The following is a 17,219-nucleotide window of genomic DNA, read 5'->3' on the forward strand; positions in this document are numbered from 1 at the left end:
ATCCCAAGATTATCACACCTGATTAATTAGTTCAATTTCAGAGATTTTATTGTTATTTGAATTATTGTAGATTTGTTTAGCCGCCTATATAAGGTGGGTCAGTAGGAGTAGTTGATATCTTTGGAGAGATCAATATTCTGGACGGTTTTTACCATGGCCTCCTGTGTGAGGATCGGCCTCCTTCGCGAGGATTAGTTTTCTTGTATTCCTTTCGTTAGTTCCATTCAATTATTTACAGTTCATGTTCTTTCAATCCTTTATTCATAGTATATATTCTCTTTCGTTAGTCTTGAGCCTTTTACTCCTATCAATTTGGTGCGGTGAACAATTATGGTGAACACTCTCAACGGATTGGAGAAGGCTATAGCAGTGATGAAGCTGCAGTCCCAAAAGACGGTAGATCAAATTGAGGCTTTGAGTGCTAAGTTAGACGACTTCATATGTGAATTTCGAGCTTCTCTTGCTTCCCAATTGATGACCTTTCCGAAGTTTGATGGATTCGAGGTCCTCGTGTGGCTCGCGCGGGCAAACCAATATTTCCTCCTCAACAAAACACCTTCGGATAGACGAGTCGACGTCGCCATGCCCACCATAGACGGACCAGCCAAGCCATGGAAGCAATTGCTCGTTCTTCACTGCCCCTCTTTATCGTGTGACAGATTTGTTCAAGAGCTCTTGAAATGTTTTGGTGATACCATCCCATCAGACAGCCACGTCACTAGCAATTCATCTAAGTACAGCAGTGACGATACCATTGTTACTGTCCATGTTGCCAAAAACCAGCCAAAAATTCCACCCACACCCAACAATAATACTACAGCTATCCTACCCACCGTGACAGCACCATTACTGCCCTCTAGTCCACCTACAACAGCCCATCACGAGATACTAGCTATTAAAACGTCTACAAATCACCCTGATCTCGGTACCACTAAAGACAATAGTGTGCCCCTGCCCCTTCCAGTACAGCATGCCTTTCTACCTCCAGTCCGTAGGACTCTACCACCTTCTACCACACTACCTACACTAGCCACGGTGGCAGCACCGTTGCTGTCTGCCAACCCCGATATTCTGCAGATTTGGTTTCCGTTCCCAGCCTTGCTGCGATGTTTAGTTCCTGCTGCTGGCCACCAGTCCGCACCCATGGTGGTTCCCTTTTCGGATTCCCTAATTTCATCAGTGGGCGCTCCATTCTCCTATCTGGTCATGCTGCGATTCCTACATATAGTTGGCAATCTTCTATGGTTCGATGCTCTGGCTACTACCCGAAAGTATGAGTTTGAACCTCCACCGGACACAGTGATGTGTTTCGAATTTTAACTGAGCCTTGAGGGCAAGGCTGTTTCGAGAGTGAGGCAGTTGATACGGATGTTGGTTGGAGGGGAGTGATTTGGCCAGAATAATAGGGAAGCAGTTAGTGGGGAAATCCCAAGATTATCTCACCCGATTAGTTAGTTCAATTTCAGAGATTTTATTGTTATTTGAATTATTGTAGATTTGTTTAGCCGCCTATATAAGGTGGGTCAGTAGGAGTCGCTGATATCTTTGGAGAGATTAATATTCTGGACAGTTTTTACCGTGACCTCCTGTGTGAGAATCGGCCTCCTTCGTGAGGATTAGTTTTCTTGTATTCCTTTCGTTAGTTCCATTCAATTATTTACAGTTTCTGTTCTTTCAATCCTTTATTCCTAGTATATGTTCTATTTCGTTAGTCTTGAGCCTTTTACTCCTATCAGAACTTGTAAGGTTTTACATAGTGAAAAAGTCCTCATTGGCATTGGAAGAACGAAAATGAATCTCAACCCAATCCTAGACTGAAGTTAAGTTATTGTACCATATGATTGGTAACAACTGTATCAATTTGAATTGAGTTTTTGAAGATTGGGGATTGGATTGGTCAACCCTTGATTTCACTTGAATCCACCATTGGCTACATATTGTCGTTTGTTTGAGGACACATTGCCTTGCGCCGGCAAAACTTAGGGCAATAGTAGTTATGTGAGCACTTAGTCGTGCTTACGATTTAAGTGCTTCTAATGCATATGACTATGGTTAGTGTAAAAGATGTGAATATTGTAGGTATTTACTGTATGATTTAAATGCTTTTTCATGTATGGTGACAAAAAATGGACACTACCAGCAATTTGACATTGGACAAAACAGTTTTGTTCGTTTTCCTGTTTTAACAAGACTGATGGTGATGGGCCTAATGTTGGAGCCTGAATATTCATTTAATACTTTATTTTATTATTGGAAATGGTCCCAAAATTTTGACGGATGGCAAAGACACGTGGCAGGCTATTTGGCTGTTAGTAACTGCCGACGAGTTTGCAAATAGCGGATAATTTATCTTGCTTTGAGGGGCCCACGCTTATGTGTCGCTTTCGCCAGCGCATTTCTTTTGGTGTCGGCAAAGTGGAATAGCTGTAATAAGTATTTCTCTGTGTTACAGTGTTACTGGTCTTCACTTCATCAAGATTTCATTTGTAGCGTATCAAGCATAAATATTGCATGGTTGTTTTACTTTTATGCAATAAATTTGGATTGGTAAGTGAATAAACGAAATTATTGTTAATGGTTCAACTTTAAAGTATTAGTTGATGGTTCAACTTGAAAGTATGATACTGATATGATTATTGATTGAATTTCTTCATTTTAGAAACTTTGTCATTTATTTTACTTTCTTTGTTTCAGAAACTTTGTCATTTATTTTTATTTCTGATCGATGTGTGGACAATTAGGTTCCACGCATTATTGAGTGTGGTGGAGTCTCACTGACAGTTGAGATTAATCAATAAAACGGAAAAATATCTATAGCTTATTTATATAATAATATATGGACATACTGACTGCATGGTTTGAAATTAAATGTGTTTAGTGTAATAAATAAAAGCATAAAGCAAGGCGACTTTGTGAAAAGCGAGGGCTACCAGCAATTTAAAAATAAAGTAAAAAATCAATTTGATAGGATTTTTAAAAAAGAGGAACAGTAACTTTGAATTTAAAAAAGAAAAAAAAACAAGCGAGACATACTGACATATTGATGGCGCATTTTAAATTATCCTACTTTATAATTACTTTTAGTAATCTAATTTATTCCAAGATTAAAGCTAATCTTTTCTTTAATTAGACAACAAACTAGGGTCTGGCATAAATAAAAAAATTAAATATATGCATTCGTATCCCGTGTTGCTGACTTTCTTTTACCATAAATCTTTGCTAAGTGTTTTAGCATTCCGTCTATCCTATATTACTTAAATTTTTCTTTCACAAGATTTTAGAAATAATCTGAGAAATAATTCAAGTAAAATGAGAATCCAAAATCAAATTTGTGATTCAAACCATCTGAGATGAAGAGTATGTGTTATTGGGGTTATCAACTATAAGTGGTCTGGCCAAATAGTTTAATATTTTAAATTCTAAAATTAGCTAATTTTAATAGTTTATTACTTTACACCCAACACAATTTTCTTAAATGTAGTATCCTATTCTAATGCAATTAATAATAGTAACACCGATAGAGTACTTTACACGGTATGTTACACATGAGACACGTAATTATCAATTCAACACACCTATCAATTTGGTGACCTCACTGAACAATGATTTGTCCGTAGAATTTCAAGTTGTATCAAATAGAATAGTCGACATGGATTTTATATTTGAAGTCACTAAAGCATGATTATTTAGATATACTCAATTTTCTTGCAACTCAATTTTCCTAATCTCTACCTTAGTTCTGGTTAAGAGAGAAGAAGTTACATAAAAAAAGTATATCATGAATTTACCTTATTAAAAAGTGAAATATAGCTATCTAAAAAATCATATATTTTAAAAGGAAAAAGTATATGAAAAGGTATATTATTTTTTAAAAATGAAATAATAGTATAAAATACATTAAAAACATAAAGTCTAATACATTCTCAAATATCTTTTTCTTTGAAAATAGATTTTCATGAAAAAAGGTAAATATGATAATTATAAGATTTTACATTTTCATTGATGAGGAGGTAAAGATATCTCTTTAAAATAGGAAAATGTATAATATCTTTTCAAATATCTCGTCCCTTGAAGAATATTTTTTCATGAAAAAAAGTAAATATAATAATTATATTAGTTTAAATGTTCTGACACGCAACTTATTAGTGCTACATTGCTACTTATATACTCCTATCCCATTGGTGATAGAAATCATTAAATTCTATACTTAATAGAAACCACAAAATTCTATACTTAGCATTCTGTTATGACAAGTTGGATAACTATAAAATACTGTATTCTTTATCTAACATGGAGAAGTTCTATTTTCATTATATTACTTTATATAACCAAGGATGTATGGTTAAATCATAATCATCATTTCTATATAACACTGTAAAAGAAGATTAATTATCGATTTTGGGGCAAGATCAATATGGAAAATTGATAAAAACTCAATCGAAACGGCCACCAACACTGAAACCGAACCTGTGAAGGCAATTATAATTTCACTCTCTTGAAATCATAATCCGATTAGAATCAAAATCCGCGATTCTTGAAGTACAAACATTCCTCGATATAATCTAGCAAAAAGGGTAGTTTAGTAAACTTAAGCATGAAGCTCTCAAAATATCCTCCTCACTTTCCTCCCTCTTAATCCGGCTTGCCTTCACTAATCTCCCTCTCAAAATATCCTCCTCACTTTACACACACTTTCCCGGTGTGTGTGTGTCGGAGAAATCCAGATAATAATATTAAAAATAAAGTAAAATCGCACGAAAACGACAAAAAACCGTTCATCTGAAACTCTTCGTTCAAACCCTCAAATCCACAATTTAGGAGCCCATTTCTTTGCATGGAGAAAAGAGAAAAGGAAAAAATTGACAGAAATAAAATCAATTTGCCGATAAGATATTTTGGCTTGGTTTCTCCTGCTATAAATAAAGCACCCACTATTTGCCAACTGCCTCTCCCAACGGTTACTTATTCTCAACGCCATGGATTTCAGCTCGTTCCTGACGTCGCTGGGGACGTCGTTTGTCATTTTCGTGGTGTTGATGCTCATCTTCACATGGCTCTCGAGGAAACCAGGCAACCACGTCGTCTACTACCCGAATCGAATCATCAGAGGGATGGAGCCCTATGAGGGAATCCGCCTCACCCGCAACCCCTTCACTTGGATCAAAGAGGCTTTCTCCTCCACTGAGGCTGATGTCATCCGACATTCCGGCGTTGATGCCGCCGTCTATTTCGTCTACCTCTCCACCGGTATATCTCTCTGTAGTGAACTATTTCGCGTGGTTGCTTAAGCTACATTAGTGTGAATTATCGAATTTTAGGGTTTCTTCGTTTTAGCCTAATGTAGATTTAAATTAGGCTTATTGTTTGGTAGTTGGGGATGTAATTGCAGACTAGATCTATTTAATTTTGCAATTCTTCTCTGTTGAGTTTGCTTTTCTTGTGAATTAGACTGATTGTGTTGAGTTTTATTGGATCTGGTGCAGCACTAGGAATACTGGTTTTGTCTGGTGTTATCCTTCTACCTGTGCTTCTTCCTGTTGCTTATACTGAGAAGACAATTTCTGCCAATGAAACCGCCATTGAAGGATCTTTCAATGAACTTGACAAGCTTTCCATGGCGCATATTGCAGTTAATACTCCCCCTTTTTCGTTTTCGCCTTTGCATTTACTGATGATCATTTTAGTATTGTGGAGTGATGTATGTGCTTAATAGCATCTGAATTATGTTGTGGTTACAGCAAAGGAGCCACCGGCTATGGGCATTTGTTGCAGCTACATATTGGGTTTCTTTCGTTACATATTACCTTTTGTGGCGCGCATACCGGCATGTTTCCGGTATGAGGGCCGAAGCCCTTATGTCGTCTGAAGTCAAGAACGAGCAGTTTGCTGTTCTTGTTCGGGACATTCCCCCTCTCCAAAACAGTCAAACCAGGAACGAACAGGTGGACTCGTATTTTAAGGCAATCTATCCAGATACGTATTACAAGTCAATGGTGATCACGGACAACAAAGTGGTACTTGCTTTGACACTCTTTTGCATCTCTCCATCAATGTATTGATTCATTTGTGTAGGTGTGTGTATAAGGATGTCATGTTTTCTCACCCAGCATTTGGTTTTCATATCACATTTTGTAACTTGTCATCTTTTTGTTCAGCCCAACAAAATTTTTGCAGAGTTGGAAGGATACAGAAAGAAGCTTGCGCGTTCAGAAGCCATATATGCCGGGTCTAAAGGGACTACTAGCCCTGAAGGATCGAGGCCTACTACAAAAACTGGCTTTATGGGGCTTGTAGGTAACAAGGTTGATGCAATAGAGTACTATAATGAGAAGATAAGGGAGTTGGTTCCAAAGTTACAATCTGAGCAAAAGATCGCCATGAAAGACAAACAGCAATCTGCAGCTGTGATTTTCTTCAATAACAGGGTATCTGCAGCATCCGCTGCACAATGTCTGCATGATACAATGGTGGATAAATGGACTGCCATGGAAGCTCCTGAGGCCCGCCAGTTACTGTGGGACTATCTTTCCAAGAATTTCTACGAGAGACTGATTCGGCAATACCTTGTCTATTTCATAGTGTTTCTCACCATCTTCTTTTACATGATACCAATTGGATTGATTTCAGCACTGACTACATTAGATAACTTGAAGAAGTTGCTCCCTTTCTTGAAACCAGTGTTGGATCAGGCTACAGTCAGGACAATCCTCGGGGCGTACTTGCCTCAGCTTGCACTTATAATATTCTTGGCACTGTTGCCAAGTTTCTTGTTGTTCCTTTCCAAGGCTGAGGGCATACCTTCACTGAGTCATGCAGAAAGGGCCGCCTCCGGGAAGTACTTCTATTTCTCGGTGCTGAACGTATTTATTGGTGTCACAGTTGGTCACACGCTTTTCGATTCGTTGAAAACTATTCAGGATGATCCAAACTCTATATTCGATGTACTAGCAGCAAGTCTTCCAGGAAGTGCTACGTTCTTCTTGACTTTTGTAGCTTTGAAGTAAGAATCCTTTTCCTTTCTCAACTAGTTGTGGTTTTGTTGCTTGATTATCATTACCTTAGTGACATAATCTCTTTTATGAGTTCGGCTGCTGTGTTGTAATCGAATATCAACACCATGACAATGTATCTTCAGCTCGATGACTAGTAGACTGACTCCAATGTTCGACTAACTTTGTGCTTTCAGGTTCTTTGTCGGCTATGGGCTTGAGTTATCACGAATCATTCCTTTAATAATATATCATCTAAAGAAGAAGTATCTCTGCAAGACTGAAGATGAAGTGAAAGAAGCTTGGGCTCCGGGAGATCTTAAATATGGGACTAGATTTCCTTATGACATGCTCATTCTTACAATCGTTCTCTGCTACTCTGTCATAGCTCCGATTATCCTTATATTCGGAGTCTTGTACTTTGGTTTGGGATGGCTCATTCTACGGAATCAGGTGATTCTCCTCATTCTTCCTCCTGCTAATGCTTCTCGTTTTGGTCATATATATTTACATGTTTACCTGACCCCTAACCCTGCATTTGCCTCTGGTTTCCATCAACAGGTGCTCAAAGTTTACGTGCCTGCATACGAGACCTACGGCCGGATGTGGCCCCACATGTACACCCGCATTGCAGCATCGTTGCTCTTGTATCAAGCCACAATGATCGGTTACTTCAGTGCAAAGGAGTTCATCTACAGCCCAGTTCTGATCCCACTTCCTATTTTGACCCTCCTCTTCATCTACTTATGCACGATGAAGTACTACCGCTTCTTCCAGGTGACAGCGCTGGACGTTGCCTGCCGGGAACTGAAGGACATTCCCAACTTGGAAGGCGTGCTCAGGTCGTATCTCGCACGTAGCTTGAGCGCAGAGAAGGGGACCGATGATGTTCAGTTCGTAAATGATTTGGTTCACGTTTCTAGACCAGGTTCTGTGGTTTGAGGTTTTTATCCATTTTGTGAATTTGTTGGATGTATGTTACATGTCTTAGGTTTTGTATTATCTCTTAGAGCTGTTCTAGCCTTTTGTTCATTGTTTCCACTTTCCACTAGGTTTGTTGTTGAGAAGCTGTGGTATATGTAGTGCTAGAAAATTTGTTAATTATCGATTTCAGTCATTTCTCTGCCAGAATTTGGTGTGTATTTGTGATTGTGATCGTGGAATTTAGAGAAAAAAATGTTTCCCTTTCTCCTGATTACTATGGTCTCAATTCTGAAATAACCTCTTTTTTTTATGTTTTGCAGAAATTTGCTTTCCACATATTTCCTTTATGAAAGTCTTTAAGGCTTAAGCCCGACATAAAAAGATTAAATTTTTAATTAGTTAGTAAGAGGAATTATAATTAATAGTAATAATTTTAAATAAACTGCTTGAGTTGTACCAGTTGTAGGATGTTGTTCATCCAAATTTTGTGGGACACCGAACACCCATTTTTTAAATTTGAGCATCTTAGCGTGTGTGGGCTTCGATCTATTTTTCTCTTTTTCTTTTGAGTTGGCGAATTACCTTATTTATAGGTTTTAGTCTTTTATGTGACAAATACTCCCTCTCTTCTATAAAAATAGAGATTTTGGAAATAACAGTTTTAATACAAAATTAATAAAATAAGATAGATGTAGAGAAAATGATACCCACTTCATAAGAGAGAAAAGTTTACCGAAAATGGAAGATGACTATCATGTGGGATGACACAAACTAGAAAAAGAAGATTATTTTTGTGAGAACGAGGGAGTATTGATTTTCATTTTCTAAGGCCCAATCTTTGTGCTTTAAACTAGTAGTATGAGTGTGATACGAGACATGATTGACTAAAATTATAGAGTAGTAATTTAAAATCCGAATAAATTCAAAATAATGTTTTAAATAAAAATAAATGGATTTGAGTTGCCAGAAGTGGAATAATGCACGCTTCCTGTTTATTAGTATGTTCTTGATTTAGCTGCTGAACTATTTGACTTTTGAGAAGCAGAGGTTAGAAAGAGATGTATGCTAATTATATATTTTCATTTGGGAAATTGGTCTCTAAAACCATAAATTTTGCCTAAAATTTGGTAATTCCCATGAACTTTAAAATTAGTATATATAATATCATAAACTTTGCACTTTGTTTGGTATTTCCTACGACATGTCTATTAGTATTATATTGACTAACTTACAAGGTTTTTTTTTCATACTTGACATAATTAAATCAACATGGTTTTCAACGTGACTTTTTATCTTACATGTTATGAACTTAAAAAGGAGTTTAAAATATCATAAAATGTATCACGGTTGCCTACGTAAAATAAGATTTTGATAAAAATATCTTATTTTGGTAAGTTTGAGAAATACCAAACAAAATGCAAAATTCATGATATTATAAACCAATTTCAAAATTCATGAAAAATACCAAATTTTAGGCAAAGTTCAAAATTTTAGAGACTCATATCCCTTTTCATTTTAGATTATATTTTACTGTCAAATTCGGAAAATTTTTAGGGATAGTGAGGAAAACGTTTATTACGTAGTAAAGAAGTAGTACAACACTCGACATGCATATGAGTCAGCGGCGGACCCAGGTGGGGTCGCGTGGGATCGGCCGACCCCATCGGCGGTCCACCGGGCGCTACCGGAAAACATCATCTTTCACATTTGATCTGGTGCAGCTCTGCCTCCGACCCCACGGCAGCTTCAATTTCACCCGAAACCTTCGGCCTTTTTCAAAAAGTAAGAGGATAGAGGAACGATACTAATAAAATAGGGGAGGAGTTGCAGAGAAGGCATAATCTGACGGTGGAAGGATGAAAAAGACGATGGAATATTTTTATTGCTTTAGTAATTAGGTTAAATGAGTGAAATTCTTTGGGCCAAATGTTAGTGGGCAGTTAATTAAATAGGTTGCCTATTTTTTGGATAACTAAGCATAATTATTTTTATAATTTTCGTTCATCAACTAAAATTTCATTATATTTATATTTTATTTACTAATTTTTTTAAACTATTTAATATTTGGTGCTAAAATTTTAGAATCGATGTTGTATATTCCCTCCGTCCTATAAGAATATCCACTCTTTCATTTTTAATCCGTCGCACAAGAATATGCACTTTCTAATTTGGCAAAGTCTTTTCTCTCTAATGAGGTGGAACTCATTCTCCACTAACAATACTTTAATTACTTTTTCTCTCCACCTCTCTCTTACTTTACCAATTTTACATTAAAACTTGTGTCAACCCCAAAGTACATATTCTTTGGGGACGGAGGGAGTATAAAGTTATTTCATCACTAATTAATATAATGATATTTAAATATTATATTTATTAGTATTATTTTTTATTATATCCGACCCCACGGATTTTATTTTCTGGAACCGCCATTGCATATGACATATCTATTTTAAGATTTTTCATTACGTTAGGGGAGTTGGTCTACTTGCTTTCAGTTTCTATTATTGCTATATATGGTTTAATTATTTTATTGATGCCACTTTCAAATATATACTTCAGCCAATCATAAGCATTTAACTTCAATCGTTTACCTTGAAAGAAAAAAAAAAGCCTCCGCAGCGGTGCTCGCTGGCAAGGAAGGCGTCCGTGCCGCTGACGCGGCTGACTCCGAATACTACGGCAGCTGCCGCTACAGCACTTCGAGAAGCTCGGCCTTACCTCCAGCGGCTACTCCGTCACCAAATACATCTACGCCATGTCTCAGATCGATCTCCCCCAATGGCTCGAGAAATCGCGATTGGTCAATTCGTGGAGTATTGAAGAATGCAGCAGCGAAGATCAACGTGAAGAATAAAGAGAAACACGTGGGAGTGAGCTAGTAAATGAGTCGACCGTTAGAGTTAGTTATAAGGGTTTGATTGTGTAGGATCAGGTCCATGTGTGTATAGTGTGTTGCATAGAACTATAAATAGATAGATTTCCCTTATTTGTAAGTTTGAGTTTTTGTTGAATGAGAAATATCTTTTTCTCCATTTTATCTCTATATTGAGAATTATTCCTCCATGTTTGATTTTACATTTCTTATATGGAGCTCCGATTCCAATTGGATCGGATTCGTCGCCGTCAGCGACGACGCCGAATCGGAGCGGATCGGGCGCCGCGACATCGTCGTGTCGTGATGCGGCACGGTGGCGCCGGCAGAGTGGTACGACAATATGCAGAGCGACCTCGAGCCGATCGGCCAGGCCGACGCCAAGGTCAAGCATGGCTTCCTCAGCATCTACGCTTCAAAGTGTGATACCTCGAGGTACAACAAGTCAAGCGTGTCAGAACAAGTCATGATCGAGGTGAAAAGACTAATTAACCACTACAACAAATTAGGGCAAAAAGTGAGCCTAACCATCACGGGGCACAGGGCGCATTGGGCCTATTAGAGCATTTCCAGTGGGCGGATGTCTCACTCGGACATCCACTAGGACATCCCAAAAACACCTCCTGCCTCGTCACTAGGACATCCCCCGCACAATCCGCCCTTCCCACTAGAGTTTTTTTTTTAAAAAAATTAATTACCGGACGTCCGACCCGGATGTCCGACCCACTCCACAATGGCGGACGTCCGCCCGCCCGTCGCCCGCACGTCCGAGGACACCCGACGTCCTCACGGGACGTCCGTATCCGACCTTCGACGCCACAATGGCGGACGTCCCGGTCGCCCGTCGCTGCCGTCCGACCGGACGTCCGCCATTGGAGATGCTCTTAAACGCGTACGAGGCCGCGAAGAATTTCCCCGCGCTGCCCATCAGCATGCTCTCCTTCGCGGCCCCACGCGTCGGGAACATCGCATTCGGTGACGAGCTATACCAAATGGGGGTAAAGACCCTCCGCGTGACATTAAAGCAGGACACGCACGTCGGGGTCGAGGTGAAGGTCGACGTCCGGCCATCGCCGTACCTTAAGAAGGGGTTGAATTTGATAGGATTTCATATGTTAGAGACGTATCTGCATTTAGTGGATGGATATATACCACAGTAGAAATTCGGATTTTGGGATGGATTCGAAGAGAGTTGGTGAACAAGGATTATGACATGTAAGATTATTATGAGTTTGATTCAGTATTTAATTATGATTTAGATTACTGAGTTTTGTACATGATATATATATCTATCTCAGTTTGTTTATGGAGTGATAAAACAAATGTTTTGGTGGCTGAAACTTTTCTCATTTATGTTTAACTTGGCATATGAAACTTTGAAAACTTAAAAGATTCTTTGATGAATAGATAATACTGTTTTGACATGTCCAAATATAACGTTCTATCGATAGACTAATTTAATCTAGTTCAAACTGTCTAAAATATCTTAATTGGTTAAATTTTCGTTCCGCAACTTTACAAATTGACTAAAATTAAATAAAAAATATGAAGTTAAGATTTGTTCGTATTTATTCCATGACAAAACAATCCGATTAACTACACAATATATTGTTGATGTTTTTCGACCAAACGATAATATTTTCATGAATAGACGACATCGTTTAACTCCTTGGTAGTGGCGTCAGTTATGATTTTTTGACTGACATATCATATATAATTTGCCAACAAATCCTAACTTTAAAGTATTTCCGGAATTGATTTTAAAAAATTGTGTGACATAGAAAATTAAACTTTGTGATTTTTAGACAATAAGACCTTAAATGTATAACAATCAGCATATATACACAAGTTTATTCAAATTTGTAGGGAGAAAAGCGAAGTTCTTTCTTGATGGCGAAATACTTGTTGAGCAACTTTAGTGTTTGAACGGAAGGGGTATAAGCATAGTAGAAAGCAATTCATTAAAAAAATGATTTCAAATAGTTACAAAAGAGTTTGCCAAAAGTTTACTTATATTAAATTGTTTATTCTTATTTTTTATTGATAGGTGATATTGATAATTGATTGCATTCACTGCACGCAAAGATTTACGTACCTTTTGCTAGAAATTCTTATCACCATCTTATGGTACATACTTAAAATTATATAGTAGTACTTCATATAAAATACTTAGATTCATAATTAAGTTACATGTTGAACAACAAATCACATGACAGAAGAAATATACTTGTTACTATAATTGAACCTATTATTGCTATCATTTTGTCATCTGTTAACATTTTTCAATAATCCAGATCATAGTTTGGAGTTTGTACAATGATGGGGTACGAACCAAACCCTAATGGCAAGCCCAATAACAGTGACGGCCCATCAGCCCAGAGCCCAAGAAAGAGTATCTGTTCGGCACCAAAGAGTTCGGCACGACCAAAGAGTTCGGACTCAGCCTACAGCTCGGTAAAAGCCGACCAGTCAAGCTCTCCTCTCAGATCGGCAAGAGCTGATCGGTAAAGTCCAGCAGTTCGGTCTCAGCATTCGACCGAACTAGGAGTTAGTGGACTCATGAAAGGCCTCCACGACCTCCACTATACCCACGATCTATTTAGTGGTACGAAGCAGTTATTGAGCAGTTATTGCTCACCCACGATCTTGTTAGTGGGGCTGCAAACCACGATCCTAGTTCAATGTATAAATAGAACTTAGATCAGATAGAAAAGGTTTAAGCTCTCTAGAGATAAAATATCATATAGCAAGTCTGTGTTGTAAGCTGTAATCCCAGATCAAGCAATACAATCTTGCCCTCCCTTCTTCCCGTGGACGTAGATTTACTTCAGTAAATCGAACCACGTAAATTCATTGTGTCGTAGTCTTTATTCTCTACCAGCATTTACTAACATCAAAAATTCGCGGATTCATCACTGGCGCCGTCTGTGGGAAGCAGAGAACAAAATTTGTGATAAAGCGAATTTTTGATCCATTTTTTCCACCCAAAAAATGCATACCAGATCGCAGAGTACCCGTTTCACCCCCGTATTCCTGCCCGTGAGAACCAGGAGGAAGCCAATCCATCCCATAGGTCTGGAAAACAGCCTAGGGATAAATCCACCACCAGTTCTCATGGCGAAGGAACAAGCCGCTCCAAAAATCGTCCCACTGAGTCTTCCCAGCAGCCCGATTTGAATGAGGCTGTCAAGCAGTTTTTGGCGGCGAAGCAGGAGGAATTCTTAACCTTCCTGCAAAAAAGCCAAAAGCAGCCGGAGACGAAAACGGCGGATTCTCCTTCTCCCTCCGCACAAGAAAGTCACTATCGCAGTAGTGTCGCATCTCCCAGGAGAAAGAATCCCCGTCCCCAACATGTTCCAGTTCCTCCTCGGTACCGGAATCACAGGAGAACTCAATCTCCTCCATACCGACGAGATATCGGATTCGCCGTGTACGGAGCACTGAAGACTCCGTTCTCGGACGACATCACCCGAACTCCCCTACCACAGAACTACCGAACTCCGTCGATGACTTACGACGGGCTCGTGGACCCTCACGATTTCTTGGGGCGCTATCAATATAACATGGCGAACCAGGGTCTCAACGAGGTCCACATGTGCAAGCTGTTTCCCGAGCTGCTCATCGGGAACGCGAGAAGGTGGTTCGATAGCCTCCCCCAGGGCAGCATCAGATCTTACCGAGATCTAATGGATGCCTTCCACAGGAGGTTCTTTCAGAAAGCGGAAGCCCGAATCACTTCGGCTCAGCTGCTTTCCATTCGTCAAGGTCGCGACGAAAAAATCAGCGACTTTATGACAAGATTCCACAAGGAATGCCTGCAAGTAGACGATCTCAACGATCTGCTTGTCATCTCGGCATTCCAAAATGGAATCCTGCCCGGAGCTCTCTACAGGAAACTCGTTGAGTGCGGTCCGCAGACAGCTCAGGAAATGTGGGACATTGCGGACCAGTACTCCCGGGCCGATGAGGCAGACCGTCGCAAACGGTCGTTAGACAGCTCATCGACCCGAGGAGACAGAAGGAAGCCCGATCATAGCGATCAGGGGCATCCTCGCCGGACTCCATTTGAAAGAATTCAAAGGGCTCCGGTGCAAGACAGATTGGGACCCCGTCTCAATCCCGAGAAGCCGCCCTCTCAGTTCGTACCGCTGAACAAGCCGAGAGCGGAAATTTTCAAACTGCACTCTGACCTATTCGAAAAGCCAAAGCGGATGACGAAATCAGCCGCGCGCCGACCACAGGATAGCTACTGCTCCTACCATCAAGACCACGGTCACGATACTGAGGAGTGCAGAAACTTGGCTGCAGGTATCGATGTTCTTGTGAAGGCAGGGACATTGAAAAAATACCAAAGCAAGCAGCCAAAGAAGAATAAGAAGCAGAGTGGTGCGAACTGCGCTCCTCAGGATCCGAAAAGGCAGCCGGATCCCGAAGACGATGACGAGCCGCAATATGATGGAGTAATCCAGACTATTGACGCTCTCCCTGCCGGGAAGACCAAGTCGTCCCTAAAGTCAGAGCGCAGAGGCTCCAATCGAGAGGAGCCAACGCATAAAAGGCTGAAGCAGGACGAAGTGATTACGTTCTCGGATGCTGATCCCGTCCCGGCCATCTCTCCTCACCAAGACGCCATTGTCATCCAAGCCGGAGTGGCAAACAAACTGATCCACAGGGTGTTTGTGGATACAGGAGCGTCGGTTAGCATTCTTTTTAAAGAGTGCTTTGACAAACTAGAAGTGGACCCAGCTCGGCTCAGTCCGGCTCCGCTTCCCCTGAAGAGCTTCGCCCAGGAGGACACCCGCCCTGAAGGTATTATCAGCCTTCCGATCACGGTAGGGAAAGCGCCTACTAGCTCCAGTACGATGATTGAGTTTTTCGTGGTGAAAGCTCGGTCCCCGTACAACATCATCCTGGGAAGAGACTGGCTCAACACAGTTCGGGCCGTTTGCTCCACTTATCACCTCACCATCAAGATCCCTACTAAAGGAGGGATAGCGGTCATCCGAGGTGACCAAAAGAGAGCAAAGGAATGTCTGCAAATTGCGCTTAGAAGTGCCGAGCAGTCAGATCGGCACCATCAAGCATAGCAGTCACAGCAGCCGGAGTCAGAGGCGATGACCGAAGTCATACCGGAGCCGAACTCGATGACAGTTCAGCTGTACGAAGACGATCCATCCAGAACGGTTAAGATCGGCTTCGCGGGAACGCCCCTACTTCGGGAAAAAACCATCCAGCTCCTCAAGGAGTATAAAGACGTCTTTGCATGGTCTCCGTTGGACATGACCGGAGTGCCCCCCGAGGTAATCACTCATCGGTTAAATATTGATCCTTCAGTCCGGCCGATAAAACAGAAGCAAAGACTCTTTGCGGCAGAACGAAGTCAAGTCATCCATGACGAAGTCCGTCAATTATTGAAGGCGGATGTGTTATTCGAAGTGAAGTATCCTTCGTGGGTGGCCAATCCTGTCATGATCAAGAAAAAGGAAGGAGGATGGCGGATGTGCATAGATTTCACCGATCTAAATAAGCACTGTCCCAAAGATTGCTATCCCCTTCCGAACATAGATAAAAAAGTAGAAGCTTTGATAGGCTTTGAAATTTTTTGTTTTCTTGATCTGTACAAAGGATACCATCAAGTTTTAATGGATGAGATTGACGCTTCAAAAACGGCCTTCATTACTGATTTCGGCATTTTCGCTTATAAAAAGATGCCATTCGGTTTAAAGAATGCCGGAGCCACTTATCAAAGGATGGTAGACAAGCTTTTTCGGCACCTGATTGGAAAGGAGGTCGAAGTGTATGTTGACGATATAGTCGTCAAAAGCAAAAGCACTTCGGAGTACGAGCACAACCTCAAGTCCACTCTCAACGTGCTCAAGAAAGCCAACCTCAAACTTAATCCCCAAAAGTGTACTTTTTTGGTAGATTCGGGAAAGTTTCTGGGTTGTTGGGTTTCAAAGGACGGACTCAAGGCAAACCCCTCAAAAGTTCAAGTTGTTCAAAACATGGCGATGCCGAAGTCCATACATGACGTGCAAAGGCTAACCGGATGTCTAGCCGCACTGAATCGATTCCTTTCTCAAGCAGCCGAAAAGCAACTGCCGTTCTTCACGGTGTTGAAAAAGGCACCAAAGTTCGAGTGGGGAGCCGAGCAGAAAAAGGCCTTTGACGAGCTCAAAAGTTATCTAGCCGAGCTTCCTATTCTCTCTGCTCCAACCGAAGCCGAAGTAATATTCTTATACTTAGCGGCATCGGATCAAACCATCAGCGCGGTGCTTGTACGAGAAGAAGGCCTAAAGCAGCTTCCCATCTATTTTACAAGCCGAGCATTAAGAGGTCCAGAAACCAGGTATCAACCTCTGGAAAAGATTGCTCTAGCATTAGTAAATGCAGCAAGGAGACTGCGGCCATACTTCTATGCTCACAAGGTATGC

At 40.5% G+C, this 17,219-nt stretch overlaps 1 protein-coding gene and 1 pseudogene across 1 annotated transcript; both read left to right on the plus strand.

The window, feature by feature from the left end:
- The first annotated feature begins 4,668 nt into the window (after window positions 1-4,668).
- Window positions 4,669-8,187, plus strand: LOC121745627 (CSC1-like protein ERD4). The gene is made up of 6 exons (XM_042139609.1): window positions 4,669-5,247; window positions 5,484-5,629; window positions 5,739-6,014; window positions 6,156-7,000; window positions 7,187-7,442; window positions 7,551-8,187. The coding sequence occupies exons 1-6, from the start codon at window positions 4,977-4,979 to the stop codon at window positions 7,929-7,931; spliced, it is 2,175 nt and encodes a 724-aa protein (XP_041995543.1). The 5' UTR covers window positions 4,669-4,976; the 3' UTR covers window positions 7,932-8,187.
- A 464-nt stretch (window positions 8,188-8,651) lies between these two features.
- On the plus strand, window positions 8,652-11,997 carry LOC121746091 (annotated as a pseudogene).
- Window positions 11,998-17,219: the final 5,222 nt, after the last annotated feature.

The sequence above is a fragment of the Salvia splendens genome, chromosome 8, assembly GCF_004379255.2.
Source record: "Salvia splendens isolate huo1 chromosome 8, SspV2, whole genome shotgun sequence".
In the NCBI taxonomy this organism is placed as follows: Eukaryota; Viridiplantae; Streptophyta; class Magnoliopsida; order Lamiales; family Lamiaceae; genus Salvia; species Salvia splendens.

What these genes read in the sequence shown, in the direction of transcription:
- LOC121745627 (XM_042139609.1), top strand. Translation starts at nt 4,977, where the DNA reads ATGGATTTCAGCTCGTTCCTGACGTCGCTGGGGACGTCGTTTGTCATT. An exon ending in TTTCGTCTACCTCTCCACCG is followed by an intron (nt 5,248 to 5,483) that starts GTATATCTCTCT and finishes GATCTGGTGCAG; the next exon opens with CACTAGGAATACTGGTTTTG. An exon ending in TTGACTTTTGTAGCTTTGAA is followed by an intron (nt 7,001 to 7,186) that starts GTAAGAATCCTT and finishes TTGTGCTTTCAG; the next exon opens with GTTCTTTGTCGGCTATGGGC.